The sequence below is a fragment of the Podarcis tiliguerta genome, assembly GCF_965153285.1.
Source record: "Podarcis tiliguerta genome assembly, chromosome: 10".
Taxonomy (NCBI): domain Eukaryota; kingdom Metazoa; phylum Chordata; class Lepidosauria; order Squamata; family Lacertidae; genus Podarcis; species Podarcis tiliguerta.
Window position 1 is genome coordinate 25,992,649 of NC_139543.1, and position 21,019 is coordinate 26,013,667.

Consider the following 21,019-nt stretch of genomic DNA (forward strand, 5'->3'; position numbering starts at 1 on the left):
GAAGCCATTTATACAATTGCAAAGTGAATGGGAATTAAATATAAAATGTCATCATTGCACAAGCATGCATTTTTACAAACCCAACCACATTATTCTAAGGTTTCACTATCCACTGCCAAAATGCCAGGATTATACAAACCAACTATTACAATATATACAATAAAGATAGCTTATGTTTCATTTGGCTTTGAGTAATGCACTATTCATAATTTCTGTCTTTAAATTTTAAAAGACACATTGAAGTTATGATCCAAATATGGTAATGTGTCTTTAAGAGCTCGAACAGGCATGCTACTCTTGATAGATGATTCAAAGTATAGCAGTTCGAAAGCATACCAGTGAGAGTAGATAAACAGGTACCGCTGCGGTGGGAAGGTAAACAGCATTTTCGTACGCTCTGGCACTCGTCACGGTGTCCTGTTGTGCCAGAAGCGGCTTAGTCATGCTGGCCACATGACCTGAAAAGCTGTCTACGAACAAATGCTGGCTCCCTCGGCCTAAAGTGAGATGAGTGCCTCATCCCATAGTCACCTTTACCTTTTACCAAAGTATAAAGGTAAAGGGACCCCTGACCATTAGGTCCAGTCGTGACCAACTCTGGGGTTGCGGCACTCATCTTGCTTTATTGGCCAAGGGAGCCAGTGTACAGCTTCCGGGTCATGTGGCCAGCATGACTAAGCCGCTTCTGGCAAACCAGAGCAGCGCACGGAAATGCCATTTACCTTCCCGCTGGCGCGGTCCCTATTTATCCACTTGCACTTTGACGTGCTTTCGAACTGCTAGGTTGGCAGGAGCAGGGACCAAGCAACGGGAGCTCACACTGTGGCGGGGATTCAAACTGCCAACCTTCTGATCAGAAAGCCCTAGACTCTGGTTTGACCCACAGCGCCACCCGCATCCCTCCTGTAAAGTATAGTCATGTGTTTTTAAGAACTCAGAGGCGAACAGCCATGCCTGCCTGCATCTGACTAAACAGAACAATAAAATTGGGTTCCAGATTAATAGCATCTGTTGTGTGGCCTATGGGGTTGAAAACAAGCTTTGTGGTCCACCACTCACCTGTTCACATGGGGCAAGTAGCAATTCCTTCCAGGTAAAGTAAGTGGTTTTAAGTAAGTGATAATGGAAAGGCTAAACAGTATGTCACTATCTGATCTGCTATGGAAACCTGCTATTAATTTATTATTGCTTTCAGAGGACTAGGCAGAGTAAACATAGTCTCAATGGACATATATTTAAAATGAAGAACAAAACACATACTCTGGCCGATTACACAGTCTGGTTGCGCTTTTGATGCCACCTCCACATGTTCTGGTACATGAACTGTAGGGTCCCCAGGATCCCCATTCTCCATCTACAGGGAGCTTTTCCTTTTCTTTGCTTACACAAATCCCATGCCGGCAATGCTGCTCAATTAACAAACATAACAAAAGCATCAAAATTAGAAAAAAACTAATTCAGTGTGCACAGACTCTGATAATCAAATAGGAAAACAAGAATTGATATCAAAGAAAATTAAATTGGTGTTAGAAGATTACTGTGTCATTTAAACACTATTTAACAAACTCTACTTTCAAAATACTGTTAATAATTCAGGAATCTGGAAAGTTCAGCATCTAAGCTTTCATATATGCATTTAAATGAGATGTCTAGGAATTCAAAAGCAATCTGCTCCTAGTATCTTTCTTTCAGAACACCAGAAAATCTGGCTGCTTGTATATTTACACATACATTGTGCAATGAAATAAGCATGAACCCCAATTTAGGCTGATCAGAATAGAAAGCAAACCTAAAACATGTGCAATAAGTTGCAACAGACTAAAGGAGTTTATGTGTGTAAAACTAGTGTTTATGCACAATGGATTTGTTCCTATGAAACATGGGACAATAAGAAACACCAGCTGTTTTCATAGCACTTGTAGAAACCTTTTCATTTTCCACTCAGACAGGATAGATTTCCTGCTTTCATTCCAAATTAAGGGGTTTATTTTTAGTATGGTGTGCAGCCACACAATCTACCCATAGCATGTGAGTAGATGATGGAGGCCTTATGCAACCATGCCAGTCCAGGCAGAGGGCAAATAAGGTACCTTTAATCAGGGGTGCCAACATGGTGACCTCCAGCTGTAGCTGGACTACAGCTAGTATGGCCCCAACTAATAGTCTAGCTGCAGCCACTGAGAATATTCCCCCCTTACCCCAACTTGTTTCAACTCTTGGTTGTTGGCATCAAGTTGTCTTGAGAGATAATGCAGGAGTGTGCCATTGGGGGTAAAGTCAAACCATTAGAAAGTTAGAGCACCTGCTGTTGCTGTAGAAACCAATAGGACACAGAGAGGGGCCTCACTTTCTGATCTTAAGAGAGTGGACAGGATAATATGGCATAATACCTGAGAGCGAACTGTGTAGCACATGAAATAAAAGTGGAGTTAGTTTGATATTTGCCTGGAAGGACGATTCTGGAATGCTTGAAGTTAGAAATATTGTACTAATATGGCCACTTCCATAGAACTGGAATAAGCCCATGTTAACATCTGGGATTTAATAGCTTATTCGATAAAGATGTATCAGTTTTTTATGCTGTGCAGCATCTCTACAGAAGAAACAAGATGAAGTCACAGTAGAAAAATTACACACCAGACCTATCCCAGATGTTCGTGTCATGCAGTTTTTCTTCAGCCTAGCAGTGCTTGTGCTTCAGATATACTTATTTTATTATTTATATATCAAGCAATGCACGCAAGACTTGTAATCCATGAGCACAAATGCAAAGACAGGAGTCCAAATTAAAGGGTAAGAAGAGCCATCTCCACTGATAATTAAAGCTGTGATAATAATGCCTTTTGCTACAGGGCATTACTGAAGCAAGTACCCCGATTTTAGGTTTGTTTAGTGTATTTCACAGGAAAATACTTTATGAAATGTTAACTACTGTGAGAACAACTATGTACTTCCCACAGTAAATTCCAGTCATAAATCAGCCACTGTCTGTTCTGGATACAAGGAGAGGGCAATGGGATTTCCCCCCCTTGGCGATTAGGTCAGTGGCTTTAACACAGCAATTGCTTTCCCACTCTGCTAACTGCCGCAACTCCTTAGAGAAACCATCCCTCTATTCTAGCCATGCACCTCAGAACACAGCAAGCTATAGGGACAGCCTGAGCTTAGAGAAAATATTTCCACAGCCACTCCAACCATTTTTGTTGCTGAGGAGATCAGCTGGAGATTAGCCCCTGTACTTGTCCCTGGAATATAACGCTGCTAATGACTGGCACTCGTGAGGGCTGTAGACTACCTTCAGGATGCTATAGGAATAGGATGTCTCTGAAATCTAGTTGATGCCTCCAAATACCAAAGTTCACTGGTGTTCAGAGACAAGGCATTCATTCACTGGGACAACAAAAGAATGAGAGGGCTATTGTGGGCTTCCCATTGGCACCTGGTGGGCCACTGTGAGAAAGAAGATGGTGGACGAAATAGGTCTTTGGTCTGATGACCCAGTGTAAGGACTCTTATGTCTCATGTCTCTGCCATTGTCTGGACTGGGTACAGGGAAACACTAGGCCAGATTGCTTTGCGCTACATCTAAACCACTGATGGGTTTAATGGCTGCCTTCCAGTGGAAAAATGGATTACAGCAGGAAATAAGATACTGTTTCCCTCCAGTGAAAGCATAGATACGTTCTGAATTGTTAATTCAGAGTTGCCTTCTACATCACAGTTTTCATTCACAGGAGACCTCCAGCTATGCACTCCGCTAATGAAAAATCAAGATTGATTTCTTTCAGTATTATTGGTATATATATATATATATATATATATATATCTGGATATATATATATCTGGATGTAACAGCAGAGAGATAAGGGAGGGCATGAAGACATTTGAAGATAAGGATAGATCTTGATGTGGACAGAAAGCCAGTGATTTAAGGAAAGGGAAATGGTAGATGTGGAAAAGAAATCTTACCATTCCATGGCCACATTCTGTTCCATCGGCCAAAGGCATGTGCTGCGTACGGCAACCCTTATGAATGCCTTCTGCACTTGTACACCACAAACGTTTGCATTGTTTCTACCAAACAAACAGGATTTACTCTGTTACATGAGTAACACTTATTTTTCATCAATCTATAGATGCAATACCCCCAACTTAAACTATGTTTTGGTTTTAAGCTACAGGGCAGGCCTAGTTGTCAACTGGGAACAACTCCAGGGGTGTCAGGAAGAATGCAACCTAAGGAGAAGGATGTTTTACAGGATATTTAGTGGTATGGAACAAAGTAGATCCCTTAGCACACGGCGCTGTACCCAAAATTTGCTCTGGAGGGTTCTGAGAACTCTCAGAACAGTTGTGGGAGAGAAGGGACTGGAGCCAGAACCATTCCATAGCCAGAAGTCCTTGCACTAGCAAAACTATATCATTAGATACCACCCATGTGTCCTGAGTTCGAACACCAATATTCTAATATACTGAATTAAAAACGAAGCGTGGATGCATTCTTAAATGTGTCTTCAAATACTTTCAAGGAGCAACCAGGAAAAGATTGTGGTCCTGTTTACATTTTAAAGCGAAAAGCCCTGTTTGAAACATGGACCATTTATCTTGAACATGATCCACGTGTATTTTGTACTTAGATATCTGCATGCCAAATACAATCTTGTGGTGAGTGAGGCTAAGAAATCTCTAAATGGTCATGTTAGAAGGTACTCAGCCCACGAAAGGTACAATCCTATGGCTATCCTAAAGTGCACAGGAGTTTGGGGGAATCTTCCTCTCCATGGCCAAAGCAGGTGGTTCAGCTGCAGAGGCTTGTTTGTTGCAACTGCAGAAACCACAACAGCTGTCTCTGCTCCAATGGTGGTTGGAGGGAGAATGGGCATATCAGGGATATGCTGAGGGTAAATGGATTTAATCCAAAGCCCTCCCATTTCTAACATGCCCTCAAATAATGAAGTACTCCACTTTGGGATTGGGATACTTATTTCCCCTCCACAGTGGGACCAACAGGAGTTTCAACAGAAGAAGCAGGGGATGGAATATGCTTCTTCCACATTCTGTCAGGCAAAGTGAGTCCATTTTTTATTATTATTTTGGATATGACAGTAACCACTCAGTCCCCCAATCTGGTAGGACTGATTTGTTATTAATAAAGTTTACATTATAAACTTTTGGTCTTGAGCTAAGATCCAAAGAACTACACTAGGTAAACTTTAAATTCCATTTTGGAATCAAAGGAGGGGGAAGAGGAAGGAAAGGACAAATCTATGTATCTGATAATACGTCTCTTTCTTAGCTCAGTGTGATTAAGAAGTACAGCGGTGCCCCGCAAGACGAATGCCTTGCAAGACGGAAAACCCGCTAGACGAAAGGGTTTTCCATTTTGGAGGTGCTTCGCAGGACGAATTTCTCTATGGGCTTGCTTCGCAAGACGAAAATGTCTTGCGATTCTTGCGATTTTTTATCGCTCCCCACCCCCTTTTTCTAAGGCACTAAGCTGCTAATAGCCTTTTAGCAGCTAATCCGCTAATCCCTTAAGCCTTTAATAGCCGCTAATAGCCGCTAAACTGCTAATAGCACTAATCCGCTAATCCGCTAACAGGGTTGCTTCGCAAGACGAAAAAACCGCTAGACGAAGAGACTCGCGGAACGGATTATTTTCGTCTTGCGAGGCACCACTGTATTCACAAAATACATTTTGGTTACTTTTAGATTAGCTTTTGTGAATTTGCTGCCCCTTTACTATCAAACTCTATTTTGATACTGCATCTCAAGCAATATCTTACTTCTTTTGAATATTGCCCTTTGCAGAGGAATGAACACCTCTACCTTGGCAACATTTTTTAAAGATGCTACTTTATCATTTTATTTATTTTATCATTCTTTTATCTTCCTGCTAACCTTCCTTTATTACTGATTACTGAGTTAACAGAGTTGATGTATTTTGTTTCCATTAAAAGTATTCATTAAATGTTGTTAAATGTTTATTTCAAGCTCCTCCATTACCTGGGTCACTAACAAAAGAAACAATTAAAAGCTAATAGAAATCTTGTGGTATGGCACTAAAATGCAGGATACATGTGTTTTCAAGGATAGCAAAGGCAACAAGGAATTACAAATTAAAGAGGGGTGCCAAAAACATTTTCAACCATCTTCCCAGGATTTCAAGATAGTTTCAGCAAAGTTTTGAAGTGTTATGCAAGTATTATAAATTGTGTTTTGAATTACGTAACTTACCATGTAAGGACATACTTGTGACCCAGGACCAAACATGAGCTCACACTGCTTGTTCACATCATAGAGGGAACCAGGCAACTGAGATTGAAAGTCATAGATTCTTCCATTTGGTTTGTCAAGAAGGCATTCCCCATAACCAGTGCTATAATAAACAAACAGAACTTCTCTTAAACGACCCATTGCTTTTGACTCAAACATACTTTGTAAATAAATTTTAGGACTGGGGCGCACTGCTCTTAAAGAATTCAACTTAATGCAGTGCTATTACAAGAAATCAACTCTGGGTTTGTGAATTGATGCATAACCTATTTTCTGGCACAAAATAAGCACATGTTCAAATGTAATATAGTTGTGTTCTAAACTATGATGAATTGTTTTTACCTTCTGTAAGGAAACCGCAAAATGTTAATTTATTTGAAGCTTTTCTCTTTCTCCCCCTCCCCCTCATTTAACACCTATTTTAATAAAGTTAAAGGTTGAAATTCTGCATGACAGAGAAATCACACAAATGCCCACCACTACAAGGTCCATGTGCTAAACATATGCAGAAGGTGGCTGGACTGGAACCATACTTACTCAAGAAATTCAGTAATGTACTTCTCACTGCATTTTGACCAAGTCCACGGGTTTGAATGGTAGTTTAAAGTCGGGGCCATTACGTGATATTGATGTTTAATCCCAACTTCTTTACATTTAAAGCTATCATCATGGGGAACATTAAACCTAATACAAATACAAAACAAATTGAGAAAGAGCCTTTTACTTTTCAATAACGATATGAGCAAACATTAAACTGATGCATCGCCTCATTGATTATGACAGCACTTGAATAATATAATGGTGTTTTAGGGGTTATTTGCCTTTCTAACAACTCACCTAAGGAAATATATAATTTGAATCTCAGCAATGTTTTTAGAAACTGGGAATTAAGATGTTGCAGAGTAAGAGCTGTGCATATTTGGGGGCAAAAAGTGAAAAGACACAAGCGAGTCTCAACACAATAATATTCTGGCAAATTCCTAGCATGGTGGGGCAGCAGAGCTCACCTGACCTCTGGCCAGTCACGTTGCTGCTGCTTATCAGGAGGTAAAAGTGGGGAGGAGGCAATGGTAAGATTGGCATAGTACAAACACACTGGCGAAGCCACTCTGCTGCTCCCACCAGCGCATTTACATCTCACTAGCCTTGCCCCTCCCACCCTACTTCCTGGTAAGCAGCAGCAATGCAACCAATGGTCAGATGAGCACTGCTGCCCTACTGCCGTCTACTACTTAAATTCATTTCAAAATATGCCAGGTTTCGATAATAACCTGGAGTAGCACAGTGGCCAAGATATGATACTAATTTACACCAGAAGGCCAAGATTCAAGCTATTCTCAGCAACGCCACTTGTAACGGCACTGAGATATCTTACAATGTTCTTGTTGGGAATCAGTAAGATAACGTACTGTATATGAACCACTATGAACACTCCCAACTTTAGAGTCTAAGCTGCTATATGAATGCTAAGTATTAGTATGTAAATGTAGTACTTCCTTGCAAGCTCATGCTTTTCCAGCCAATCATGCAGAGGCTTCCCTGCAAAATAAAAATAGAAATACTGTGTCCCCTATGTAAGGCAAATGCAAGATTTACTTGGTAGAAAAGACAGACTTACACGTGTCCAAGTTCATGAGCTATTGTGAATGCAGCACTTAATCCATTTTCCTCACTGATGGAACAGCTACGCAGTGGGTCACACATTGTACCCAGTTCAGCTAAACCTATAAAATGGAATTTGTTATCTGAATGCGAAACAGGTTATATAGCAGCAGTGTTGTCTTCACAGATAAATGCAGGCCTAGGACTCTGATCCAAATATTTATCATCATGTAACCATATGCTTAAAAAGGATCAAAATATGTTCAAAAAGTTTACAAAACAAGATAAATTACATTACTCATTTACAATTTAAAACAACAATTTTACTTATCTGCAGAAAAATGGCATGGTCATCTTTTTGCTTTAACTTACCTAAGGTGTCACATTTTTCTCTAGCTCTGCAGATATCTTCCCTTAAAGAAACAAAGGTTTTCTATGAAAATTTCAGTCTTAAAAACAACAGGGAAAACATATTCCAGATACCTATACATACTTTTCTGAATCCCTCCCCCCAACTGGAATTCTTTCATTAAAATTTCAATGGTTTTAATGGGAAAGTGCCCCATTTGACTGGTTCTCAAAGATGTACTTGCAGTAAAGCAGCACCTTGGGATCAAGGTGCCTAGTTGTGACCCTAAGCATACATATTTTTTATTAAGATCAATGGCACTAAATTCCAAGAGAACATGCCCCACATGTTTACAGATGTAATATCAGCCACTCCTCAACTAGACAAAAACTGGAAGCAGATCAGGGGTTTATGCATTCCTTCTCAATATCCCTTCCCTCTTATTTGCAAATTCCTCCTCCTCTTCTTAATCCTGATTGTTCACACAAAGCTTAAGAGGGCCCAATGGTACTTCTATGCAGTAATTTTATGGAACAGGGATAGTAACGAAAAATGAGTTTTCTCAGATACTGTACCTAGTGATAAGAACTGCAGTATCGTGGTGAGAAGGATGAGCATCATCCATAATGTTTTGTGTTTGCTGCCATAAACAGAAGTTGCGAAGAGTGGTAGCTGCGTTAAAACTGATAGCTGGTCCTTCCTGTACATAAGTTGCCAAGACAAAACAAGGATGGCAAGTTTAAACCCATTGCAGATATATTATAATGTAAGACCAGCTCTGGAAAAGATATCTCAATGGTACATATCTGTATGAATTTTGAGCAAGTTGATGACCAGAAAGACTAGTTGGCAGGGTCAAGGCTGAACCTGGTCAGCATTAAAATATTATCATTTATTATTATTATTATTATTATTATTATTATTATTATTATTATACCACCCTATACCCGGAGGTCTCAGGGCGGTTCACAGAATAAAATCAAAATATAAAACCACAAAATATATAATCAAAATAAAAGCAACAACCCAATAGCCCCCCCCACATAAATAATAAACCTGGCCATGTTAATCAGTATTAATAACTAGATTCCAATTCTAAACATTTGCACCAGCCTGTCTGCCTGCAATGTATGTACAAAATACTTGGCAGAGCAGCTAGCAAATCTCATTTGAAGCATTTCATTTCAATACTTTTAAAAGCATTAACTTCTGAAAGTGCACGTTAAAACTGAAAATTGCAGCAAATTACTCTGAACCGTGAAATGAATGCATTTTCTTACCTGTTCATTGTGAACTACAATTAATTTTACAATCATAATATTTATTTGATTTCCTATACTTGAATCTTTGTAGATTGTAGCAACCTAGATAAATAAAAGCCAGAGTGTTAAAATTCTGTGGTACTGTACATTCAGCGGAATCCAACATTGCATTGAGCATTCATTCAACTCCTCTGCCCTATTTGATTTAGCATGCAATCCTATCCATATTTTCCAGGCAGCAAACCCCACTGAATACTGTGGGTCTTACTTAGGAATAATGAAGCATAGGGTTGCACTGTCTGAACCAATTTTCATGTCACATTTTCTCTAACTGCAATATATACACAAGCAGAGAAACTAACAAATGCCACTTGAATGCCAATTCCCAGTCAGAATCAGTGAGAGTTATTTAGGGCAAATGTAATATGAAAATTAGCTAATTGCCCTGTTGTCATCAATGGGACAAACCCATCAAACTTGAGAAACTATTGGTACATTCTTGCCATACCAGGAAAAGGTAATGTATTATGGCAAGCCTCTGGCATAGTATTCAAATCTCTCCCCTTCCAAAAAATCTAGTTATTTTCTAGGTGCAGCAAGTATTTTAATAAGCCTGTACACTGGGTTAAGTTCCTATTTTTCTATTGAATAAAGGCAAAAATTATTCTTATGAGATCATACCTATGCTTATACACACACAGAGAGAGAGACAGACACGCACACACAAACGTAAGTTCCATAACTGTCTTAGATGTACACCTCATCCACAACTCAGTTAAGCCAAAGTTCTTTAATTTAAATGAAATGAAAAAGGTTTATTTTAATCCATATTGGTCTGAACTGTACATAACAGATTAGTAGAAGCAAATCTGACATTGTATGTATTCACAGCATTTGTAGCTATCTGGGGCTCAACATTCCCCTGACATCATTTTTAGAACCAAATTTACTGTCAAAAAGAATTTGTCACTGGATACAGCCAACCGAGTAATATGGGCCTGGATCCAAAGAGCTGCCTGGGCTTGTGCCAGGTTACTATGCTAGTCCAAATGAATGTTGTTGTTTTTTTCTTGAATAGCCATATCATTCCTTCTAAAAGCAAAATGTGTGACCCGATGCCAATCAGCTTGGAAGCAAAACTCCAAATTTAATTCTCCAAATTAAAAATGTTTGCATTATGGAATCCTGGCAGCAAGAGGCTGGAGTGCAGGTGCAAATCTTCTGCTCTGTAACTATGAAATCCCCTATCTCACAATGCTGTTCAAGCTGGGGGGCATGTTTGGCTAATTCTCCAACTCTCCTTCTGGCCTGGAGGAAGACCAGGCAAATTGCACTCATAGGCTCATGGATACACCGCAACATGTCATCAGGTAGGGAAAGGTTGCCATTTGGGGGGGAAACACAAAAAGCCTTTGATCACAATTCTGGGGGTTGCAGTCTAAATGGTACGTTGCTTAAAACAATGACGGGGAAGCCAGGAACAGTTGTCTGGGCTCTACTTTGGTCCCTCCAGGCTGACATGGATATAATATTAATTCTCCTCAAGTACCTGTTGGAATACATCTGTAATAATATAGGCTTACTTACTATTGACATTAGCGTTAATACATAATGCTGCAAGTTCCGTCCATGGTGCTGAACCATTCTGGCATCAGCCGTAACCATCACCTCTACGTATCTTGGATAGGAAAGGAAGCGTTTCCTCCGGGAATGTGGGTTGTTTCTATCACTCTCGACAGAAAGGTTTTTAGAAGCATATTCTACAACTGTGTGCTCCTGAAGTACATTTATGTCTTTCATTAAGCTGCTCTCATATGGAAATAGTAAAGTGCTTTTCTTTGGCTCTTCTGCAAAATAAAAACGAACAATTACTATTGCACATACAATTTGCAAGGCTAACACCCTAATGCTAAACATATTTCTTGCAGTCCCCTTGCAGCTTAAAGGATCACACAGAAAGTGGGGGAATTGGCTTGAAGAATGAACGTAAGTTTTTGTCTGTTTGGATTTCAATTCCACCCTCTGCCCTTTATGTGCTAGGCTGAAGAAACAAGTAACTTGCTTTGTTTAGGTGTTAACTCTGAATTCTGGCATGTGCGGGCTCACACCTGAGTTCTCTGTTGCTTCACATGCACACTCACACCTGAGTTCTCTGTTGCTTCACATGCACACTTCTCAGTCCCTATGACTTCTTTCAGGTCGTTTTGGGGGATAGTTTATATATATATATAAAAACCAGCAATGGGATTTGCTTGCATACTTAAGATGACCTTTTGCACGCACGGTAACTCAGTTCTGCCCTTTTTGCTTTTCTTGCTTTGGGCACCATTGTACAAACAAGGGAACAGATAGAAAAGAAGATTGGAATGTTACCAATCTGCCCAAAAGAGAACAGAAACTAATCTATGCTCACTTGTCTATGTATGCCAATAAGCAGAGTCAGGCTAGCATAGAAATTCGTTTACATTCAATGTCATTACTACATTCAATAGCTAAAATTTCTGCTTGGGCTATTTGGGCAACACAAGCTCTTTCTCTGCCAGTCAATAATTGCCTACAGGCACCTTATAAAGATCCAGGATGCATGGGAACAAGGCCAACAATCCCCAGCACTGAAAAAGAAGCCTGAATCAGTCTTGCTCATATTCTTCATCCCATTCCAAACAAAGATGGGGATGCTGAATACCAAAAGAAAAGATGTCCTAAACTTGCAAGTTTGCCTGAAGGCTTTCCTATAACGCTCTACTTCTGTTGTTCTCGGTGGATAAAGCAACTCTGAAACTTGGCATTTGCTACATAACACATGCACAATAAGAACAAAAGTGTTATTCCAAAACCCATTGGTTAGAAATCCAGACACCATATGGCAACACCTGTGCGTGGAGACAGCAACCCTTAAACAGGCCTCTTCACTGCTGGCTGTTATCCAGTACATACTGTGCCTCTTCAAGTGTGTAATGCTTATGGAATATTGTCTACCACCTTTCTTTTTTCCAAGTTTCAATTTCCCTCAAAACAAACTTTAACAAGAGTACCCCTCTTGGTGCTATTGTACCCGCTACCAATGTTTTATGTACTGTGAATCTTTTTCTGCTTAGTTCAATGGCTTAGCAAAAAGGTTTCTTTTCACAGAACAAGAGGTTGAGAAGATACAACCCATTTATACACAATGTGGAGTTATCAATCACAGCATTAGGGAACAAAAAAAAAATGGTTGAAATGCAGTGATATAAAAACAACTGGCCAGTGAAATTAAAGATACGCAAAATTCAAAATAAAAAATGAGACACAAAAATGGCAGACTGATAAACTGTGAATTATAAAGTCATAAGCTACAAGTATTGCATCCTTATAAAACTGCCTTCCTACCTAGCTATATGGGGGGGGGGGGAGAGACTTTCCTAAAGAAATGGCAGTAATGCACATGGCTTGGAAATTAAGATGTTGAAAAAACTCCACAAGAAGAAATAATTACTCTTATAAGAAGAAACAATTGCTCTCATATGAAACAGTGAAGAACTAACAACACTGCCTAATCTACACAAAAATACTTCAAAAAATACACATGGGATTGCACCACACAGACCTTCCTAAGGTGACACAATCTTCTTGCTAAACATACACTTCCCTACCTAGTTTTCTATGAATGAACACATTAAATCTGAAGACTCACTTTGCAAAACTGGTATTATATGTCTTGACCACCTATGATACTATTATATACGCAATAAAAATTCCGATAGACGTCTACTCGCACTGTCTAAATCCCACAAAGTTCAATGGAACAGATTTCCAGTTACCGTAAATGTGTATCGGATTGCAGCCATAATTTTTTAAACAGCTATACTGCAGGGTGGACACCAGGGGGTGACAAATGTAAAGGATAGAGAAGCAGATGTTGCTCTGATGCAGGTGGAGAAGAGTGACACCACAAACAGAAGGGGGTGCCATAGATTTAATTTAATGCAATCTGAGTTTGATTAGTCACAAATATGACATAACAACCAAAAATCTCAATAGGCTACATAATGCACAGCCCTTGTAAACCCTAGTAAGCCCTTGTACGACTCCTGCTTTGTCTGGAGAGAGATAAGCCAAGATCCTGAATGAAGATGCAACATTAAGCCAAATCTTAGGCTTAGGTCTGCATAAACACCCAGAATTTATTATGCTTTATTTTGAACTCAATAGTTGTGATTTTGTGGGATTTGGATTTTTCCATTTTCTAGCAGCAGGGTGAGTAAAAAATGGAGAAGTAATTTGAGGAGGCAATGGAAAAGTCTGATTGGCAGGTGATGTTGGGAGGTAGCGTTGGCATATAGTTATGTTGGACACAGAAACTCCACTCCCTGTACAATGCTGCCTCTTTCCCTAACCATAAGAGGAATCGCGGTATACAAGAAATGCCTTTTTAAACAAAATGCACTGAACAGCAAGATCCTCACAATTATGTCCTATGTATCAAATTAAGAAACAATTCTGCACATGATGAATTGCAGAAAATTGCCAATCTTGCTTCATCAAAGCAGAATTGAAAGGCCAAAGTATATCCTAAAGCATGCTGCCTTCATTTCTCTCTACTGCCCTACTTCATAAAATACTGTTTAAGAGGCATTCTGCATTATTCACAATTGTCAGAATATTCTTAATCTGTATGCAAGCCCTAGGCTGAGCGCTTGGCAATGGTGCCAACTCTCAAAAACGAATGTGATCTAGTTAAGAGAAATGCTGCTCAGAGACCATATGTCAAAACAACAGCACGTATCTACCATTTTTGCTGTTTCCAAACTTAGAAACATAAGCCTTTTCCTTCAAAAAGCAAACAAACGCTTATCCATTTTTATTAACAGTCCCAGGTTATCTAATTGAAAATCATACAAATTTCCACTGCACAGGAATTACTGGAAATGCTAGGCCCAATTCCTGGAAAAGGAATGGACACTGTTCAGTAGCCAACCAAACATGGCGGGGGTAGGGGGGGAGGGAGGGAGAGAGTATTTTGGCATTATCTGATGCCTGATCAGCCAAGTGTCACGACACACCTTCAGACTGCAAAGCCTTTTAATGAAAGGAAGCCATGTAAGACTAAATGAAGGAAGAAAATGGCCTGTTCACATCTTCCAATTAAATTTCTAAAGCTAAACAAGAACTTTATCCAACCTGATTCTGCAATTAAACCCTGCTTGGTATTCTCCATAAAAAGCGCCACTCTCCTCTGGAACTAAAATACACAATACAATTTTTAAAAACAGCTCTAGCCCAATCATACCAAAGGACACTGCAGCCTTTAAGATGGAGCACCTAATAAAGAACATGGAAGAAAATGCTGGCCAGGTCTCTTGAGTACAGATCAGAGCAGCCGTATTTTACTAACCAGCCAACCTTTCTTAGATGCCAGCAGTAGCAGATCATGTCACTTCAGCACAGATACTGAGGGGACAGCTACACTGCAGACTAGTTTTAACAGTCTATCCCTGCTCCATGGGAAATGCAGTTTTGTGAAAAAAGGTGAGGCTCTCTAACATAATTCTCTGTCTGATACCAATTCCTAGAATTCTATGTGGTAACAAGTCTGTTAAATGTGAATTCATTGCTTAGATACACCCTTCATCTTCAACAATTATGTACAGCAGGTATAGGGAACCTTTGACCCTCCAGTTGTTACTGAACTACAACTCCCATCAGCCCCTGTAATCATGACCAATGACCAGCATCTGCAGGGATAAAGGTTCCCCACACCTGACTTACAGCATCTTACCCAACAGCACCAATATGATAGAGAAACACAAGCATATCTTGATGAAGACTAATATCACCATGGGATAATATCAACAAACCACTTGTGATTCTAACAAGATAATAAATATATTGTCCATCACTGTTTAAGATTTAGTTGTACCTGAAGTTTCACAAGGTTTATAGGAATTCTGATAAGAATCTTTCTTAAATTCTTCATGTTTATATATTAGATGTGGTTTATTATGGTCATCTTCTTGTTCATCTTCAGCTGCTGTCATCAAAGGTTCCAAAAAGTATTCACCGTCATGGGACTTAAATGTGCCCATCTGAAAACAAAAGAGAAGGTGTCACTGGAGTAGGTTAATGCCTTTTAAAAAGTAATCACAGTTGTATTATTTATTATATGAATTAATGGTCCTTAAACCTTACAGGAGGAACGCGGGTGGTGCTGTGGGTTAAACCACAGAGCCTAGGACTTGCAGATAGAAGGCCAGCGGTTTGAATCCCCACAACAGGGTGAGCTCCTGTTGCTCGGTCCCTGCTCCTGCCAACCTAGCAGTTCGAAAGCATGTCAAAGTGCAAGTAGGTAAATAGGTACTGCTCCGGCGGGAAGGTAAACGGCATTTCCGTGCGCTGCTCTGGTTTGCCAGAAGTGGCTTAGTCATGCTGGCCACATGACCTGGAAGGTGTACGCCGGCTCCCTCGGCCAATAAAGCGAGATGAGCGCCACAACCCCAGAGTCGTCCGTGACTGGACCTAACAGTCAGGGGTCCCTTTACCTTTAAACCTTACAGGCAAAACTGGGATTTCAAGCTTTTTGATGATGCTGAAACACTGGTGTTGCAATCCTATATGCACTTACCTGGGAGTATGTTGGAATGAACAATATAGGGTTGCCATATTTCAAAAAGTGAAAAACTGGACACAAAAGGGGGGGGGCAAAATCCAAATAAAAAAAGGAGATGTTTTTGAGCTATTTGGGGGAAAATTCATGCTGAGCTCCAGGGATATGTGCATTTATCAGACCAAAATCAACCCAGGCTTGCCCAACTGCTTTTATGATTCTAGATAACATCAGGTCAATCACACACACACCCCGTAGCGGCGGCGGCAACACATTCAAATGTCTGCCCTATCAACTTTTGATGGTACTTTCTGTGCCTACCATGGTGACCACAGGTAACCAATTATGGTTCCTTTGTTCACTCCCACCATTCCTTGGATAACTGTAGTAATTCTAGAACTAATACATGCCAACAAACCTATTATAGGATTGTCGTATTTCAAAAAGTGAAAATCCAGACACAAAAGTTGTCGAACGCTTTTTCTTTTCTTTTTGCTTGCAAAGTTGTTGAGCTTTTTCTTTTTTGGGGGGGGGGGAGGAAGGAAATCTCTTCAATGGATGATTATATAGCATAGCATAGCACTGTAGAGTTGGAAGGGACCCTGAGGATCATCCAGTCCAACCCCCTGCAATGCAGGAATATGCAGCTGGTCCATACAGGGATCGAACCTGCAACCTTGGCGTTATCAGCACCATGGTCTAACCAACTGAGCTATCCAGATGAATCCCATCTATGTCCGGGAACTTCCGAACACATGGAAGCCAGAAGACATGCCCAGGATTTCATTATTATACTTGTAGGTCGTTTCAAGAAAGCAAAGATAAATGTAGATTAGAAACCAAAGCTTACAATTCTAATGAAATTATTTCTAGAAAAAGTATTGCATATTTAGTGGAATCTGGATTAAACACATCAATTAACAAATTAAATTATCACCAGAATAAGTGAGTTGCAAATTCTGCTAATTTACAAGTGACTGTACTGCAGATAGTTACACCAGTCATCTACAAGAGCCTTTATCTGAGTGTCATATCTAACTTTTAAAATTAATTATTGTATACTAAGAATGTATATTAAATTAATCGCTCTCATTTATAGCATTTTTTGGAACTGAACAAAATGCTTCTGGTGTACCAGGCACGAAATTCTAGAAACAGTTGCCCTATTTATTCCTGCCTGGAAATCTGTAGTAGTACAATTACAAATCTACATTCTTATTTTATAACAGCACTGAAATGTGTATTAAGGTATTATACTTTTGCTTTATGAACCTTTTCATTTTCTCTAGAAACTGTGGTCAGTGAGAATTCATGTCACCTGAGGACAAGAGTGTCTGATTTATTATTATGCTGAATGCATACCATGCTGAACTCTGGATGGTTGGCAAAACAGCATCCACTATAGCCTGCTTTTGCAGCCTAAATTGCAGCAGCTGAAACACAATGTGGTGTGGGCCTTCCACCCAATAATATTTTACTTTGATGTTGAACCAGCAGGGGTAGTACATACAAACCACGTATTCAACTATCAGTCTTAAGTTGTTGAGGGTTTTGCCTTTAAGGCCATGTTTTGAAACTCATATGCAGGAAAGCTTGTTTGCTGTTGTTAACCACCTTGAATGGCTCGTTCAACCAATTTCAAGAAGGGCCAGATCTGTGGGAAGTTTTCCTATCCATATTGCATGTGTGATCTGATACCTGTATGCTTGATCAGTAGACAGATCCTTTACAACATTGTCAATCAGTGAAGTAAGAGGCTCTCCAATTGAGAGTTTGGTGAATGAAAGCTCAATTTCAAGTTATGTAGAAGTGTCTAGTATCTTGCCAATGTTACCTGTCCACTTGTTGTTAGATAAGGTCTTCCCATCAAGTGTTGTGATCAACTGTCTTAAGGGTAAGTCATTGGTGTGGAGAGCACAAACCAACCAGATCAAGCTTACGACCAATCTTGACCTGTATCCACTGCATGGTAACATGGTCCCAGCCATGTTAGCATTTGTAGAATCACTTTCAATGGCCAGCAGGCTCTTACCAATGCCCTTCATCTTTATGACATCTACAATATCATTAGCAATAACTTCAGCTGGTTTTTCTCTCTTTGAGCCTTTTTCCAGAGCGAAAAGTAGAGATATCTTTCACCTGGTTCACTGCACACAGAATAATGCTGTTCTGATGCCGGGGAAATGGGGAACTGCTGATTTGAATTGTCTGCTTTCAGCATAACTTTAGCAGTATCTTCATGACCATCAGAGGAGATGCAGCCATTTTCACCCTTCTGACAAAGATGATCCAATTCCTGATCCAGAGACTACATAACTTTTTATTGGGGTCTCTTGACTTTATTGTGATAAACTCAAATCTCTTGTCCTCTCAGTGATCAAGCCAGCATCCATAAAGGTGGTTGTGGTGATAGCAGCTGTGGCATGAAGGCTAACACCCTATCCGATGTATTTCTAATGATGTTGTACTCTGCCTTTTTATTAGAAGTGGAAGGTTTACTTGGTTTTCCTAAAGTCAATTCATAAGTTCCATCATTTCCATCTTGGACATCAGGTACAGTGGTACCTCGGGTTAAGTATTTAATTCGTTCCAGAGGTCCGTACTTAACCTGAAACTGTTCCTAACCTGAAGCACCACTTTAGCTAATGGGGCCTCCTGCTGCCGCCGCGCCCCCAAAGCACGGTTTCTCTTCTCATCCTGAAGCAAAGTTCTTAACCTGAAGCACTATTTCTGGGTTAGCGGAGTCTGTAACCTGAAGCATATGTAACCTGAGGTACCACTGTATTTGTTCTTTTATTTTCATCAGCAGAGAAAATTATTTCATTTGATGGTATGGAAGCATCCTGTTTACTTCTTTGCTTATATCCAGCAAGGCTTCTTCTCTTGCCTTCTTGCTGCTTCCACTTTTTGACTTGCCTATTATTTTCCCAAGCAACAGGATATCCCACTGAGTCCAATTCTTCAGCCTTAATTCTTCCAAGAACTTGGAAAACTGCAGTTTATGTAACAGCAATTGCTGGCTGCTCATTTTGTAATACTGTGAGATTTATGTGAAACAAAACTCAGAAAAGTAGCTATGGCAGGCTGCCATGGGTTTTGGTAGACTTGGGCCTCCAAGGACAGCTGTAAGTAATTGAAAGATGGCTCTTGGGGAATTGTCAGTCACTGTATAATGAGCCCCAGGTGAGAGGAAGATGGGGCTGATTAACAATAACAAATCTTCAGCCAGAGCAAGCTTGAAGAGGATGTTAGAGAGTCTGGTGGTCTCTGATCAGGATTATTGAACAAAAATATAAAGCTGAATAAAGGGTTGTCCAGTAAATGAAATATTATTCTGGAACCAAGAACTGGAAAATTAATGCATTCAGAGAATCAGGAAGCATTTTTGAAGGTTATAAATCCAAGGGTATGAACTTATGGGTAAAGGTTTTCCTTTGAAAATATGTACTTCAATGAGGGATGGATCTACACACAGGGGCAGAAACCACTATAAATAAGCTATAATTTAAATCGTTATAACAAAAGAAAAAACACATTATGTAAAATTACATAGAAAAGTTTTGTGCTCACAGCATCAACTGGTGTTGCATGCTTATAACACATTTGAAATGCTGTTTTTCGACTAATGTAGCTGAGTCCAAGATGATGGTTTGGTGCTGATAGAATGAGGTCACCCCTCTGAGGTGCATCATGCTCTGACTTTTGCTGACAGGTGAAAATACATCTACTCATTCAGGCCTTTCAGGATGGATAAAGTGCCGATAGCACCTTCTATCACACTGTCCTGATTTCTGATTTTGTTGCTGCGGTTTTATCGCAGATGTTTACTATCAATTGTTTCTTGATGATGTTGATTTTTGTTTATCTTGTTGTTGTATTATTGTATTTGTATTTTCCGCCCTGGAAACATTGGGTGAAGAACAGACTATAAGTGCTTTCAATAAATAATACGTTAGTTTTGGCCATCCAGTATCTTCAGCATGGCATTTCTACAATTAAAACATTATAACCAGTGAACATAAACAAGTTCCAAGGCCATGTAACTCTAAACATGATGAAGACATGAACAGCTATTTCAGATAAGTGTTTTGTCATCATCTACACAGGCAAAGAGCGTTTGCTCAAGATGGCATACACACAACTGGCAAGTCTGCAGCAGGGGAACTATGACATCCCAATTCAGTCATAATGACCAAAAAAACCCGACACTAATTTTGAAATGGCTTTACAGTATTATGGATTATATGAAGACAGGAAAAACATCTTCGAATGGCTGAAGACCATTTGTAGAAAGGTGGTTACACACTTCTGCACTAGAACACGCACAAATAAACATACACTTGCACAAACTATCTTGCTATTTTCAAAATAAATATCCCAGGTATGCACAAAGGTAAGGTGGAGATGCCTACTTTATTGACTGATCTATCTGTAAGTCATAATTTTAAGAATGGAACAAAATAGACAAGTTGCCTCTTTTTCTTCCCAGAATGAGGCAAAACAAAGACTCCTGCATTCCTCTTCCCCATACAAACAAGAGATATCTTTTTTCTATCTGTTTTCAGCAGTAACTCTTTTAAATAGGTTTTGGATTTTGGTGAATTATGACTCAATACACTCTGGCCCACACAGCTGCTTATGCAGCCAGGTTCTCTCATCAGAAAACATTAATAAACCAAGCTTTGTTCATGTCCCCCAGAAACTCCCATTCCTGACTGACACAGCCTACTAGGACATGCATGGGAATCAGCGGAGAGAGAAAAGGCAGGATCAGATTAATAAAGGCTATGGTGACCTTGCAAGAACCCACATGGCAAGTGAGCGAAGGTCTCAATTTGCCTATTGAGAGAGGACCAAGGGTTTCTTACCCCTGCTGTTTATAAAGAATTATACATGATGGGGCAGGGAGGCTGCTTTTCTAAATGCATTCACTTCAAATAGAATTTT

General features: G+C 39.8%; 1 protein-coding gene across 4 annotated transcripts in view; it reads right to left on the reverse strand.

Annotated features, from left to right (window-relative positions):
• The window catches only part of ADAMTS20 (ADAM metallopeptidase with thrombospondin type 1 motif 20), a 78,368-nt gene that overhangs the window by 42,875 nt on the left and 14,474 nt on the right, over positions 1-21,019 (reverse strand). For 3 of the 4 annotated variants that reach the window (XM_083399238.1, XM_083399237.1, XM_083399239.1), the window contains exons 3-12: positions 15,389-15,554; positions 11,077-11,336; positions 9,508-9,591; positions 8,803-8,927; positions 8,251-8,291; positions 7,895-8,000; positions 6,814-6,960; positions 6,238-6,379; positions 3,970-4,074; positions 1,261-1,406 (exon numbers count right to left, since the gene is read on the reverse strand). In XM_083399238.1, coding sequence (XP_083255364.1) covers positions 1,261-1,406; positions 3,970-4,074; positions 6,238-6,379; positions 6,814-6,960; positions 7,895-8,000; positions 8,251-8,291; positions 8,803-8,927; positions 9,508-9,591; positions 11,077-11,336; positions 15,389-15,554 — 1,322 coding nt within the window. The remainder of the gene's footprint in view (positions 1-1,260; positions 1,407-3,969; positions 4,075-6,237; positions 6,380-6,813; positions 6,961-7,894; positions 8,001-8,250; positions 8,292-8,802; positions 8,928-9,507; positions 9,592-11,076; positions 11,337-15,388; positions 15,555-21,019) is intronic. The other variant, XM_083399240.1, reaches the window with a different exon arrangement.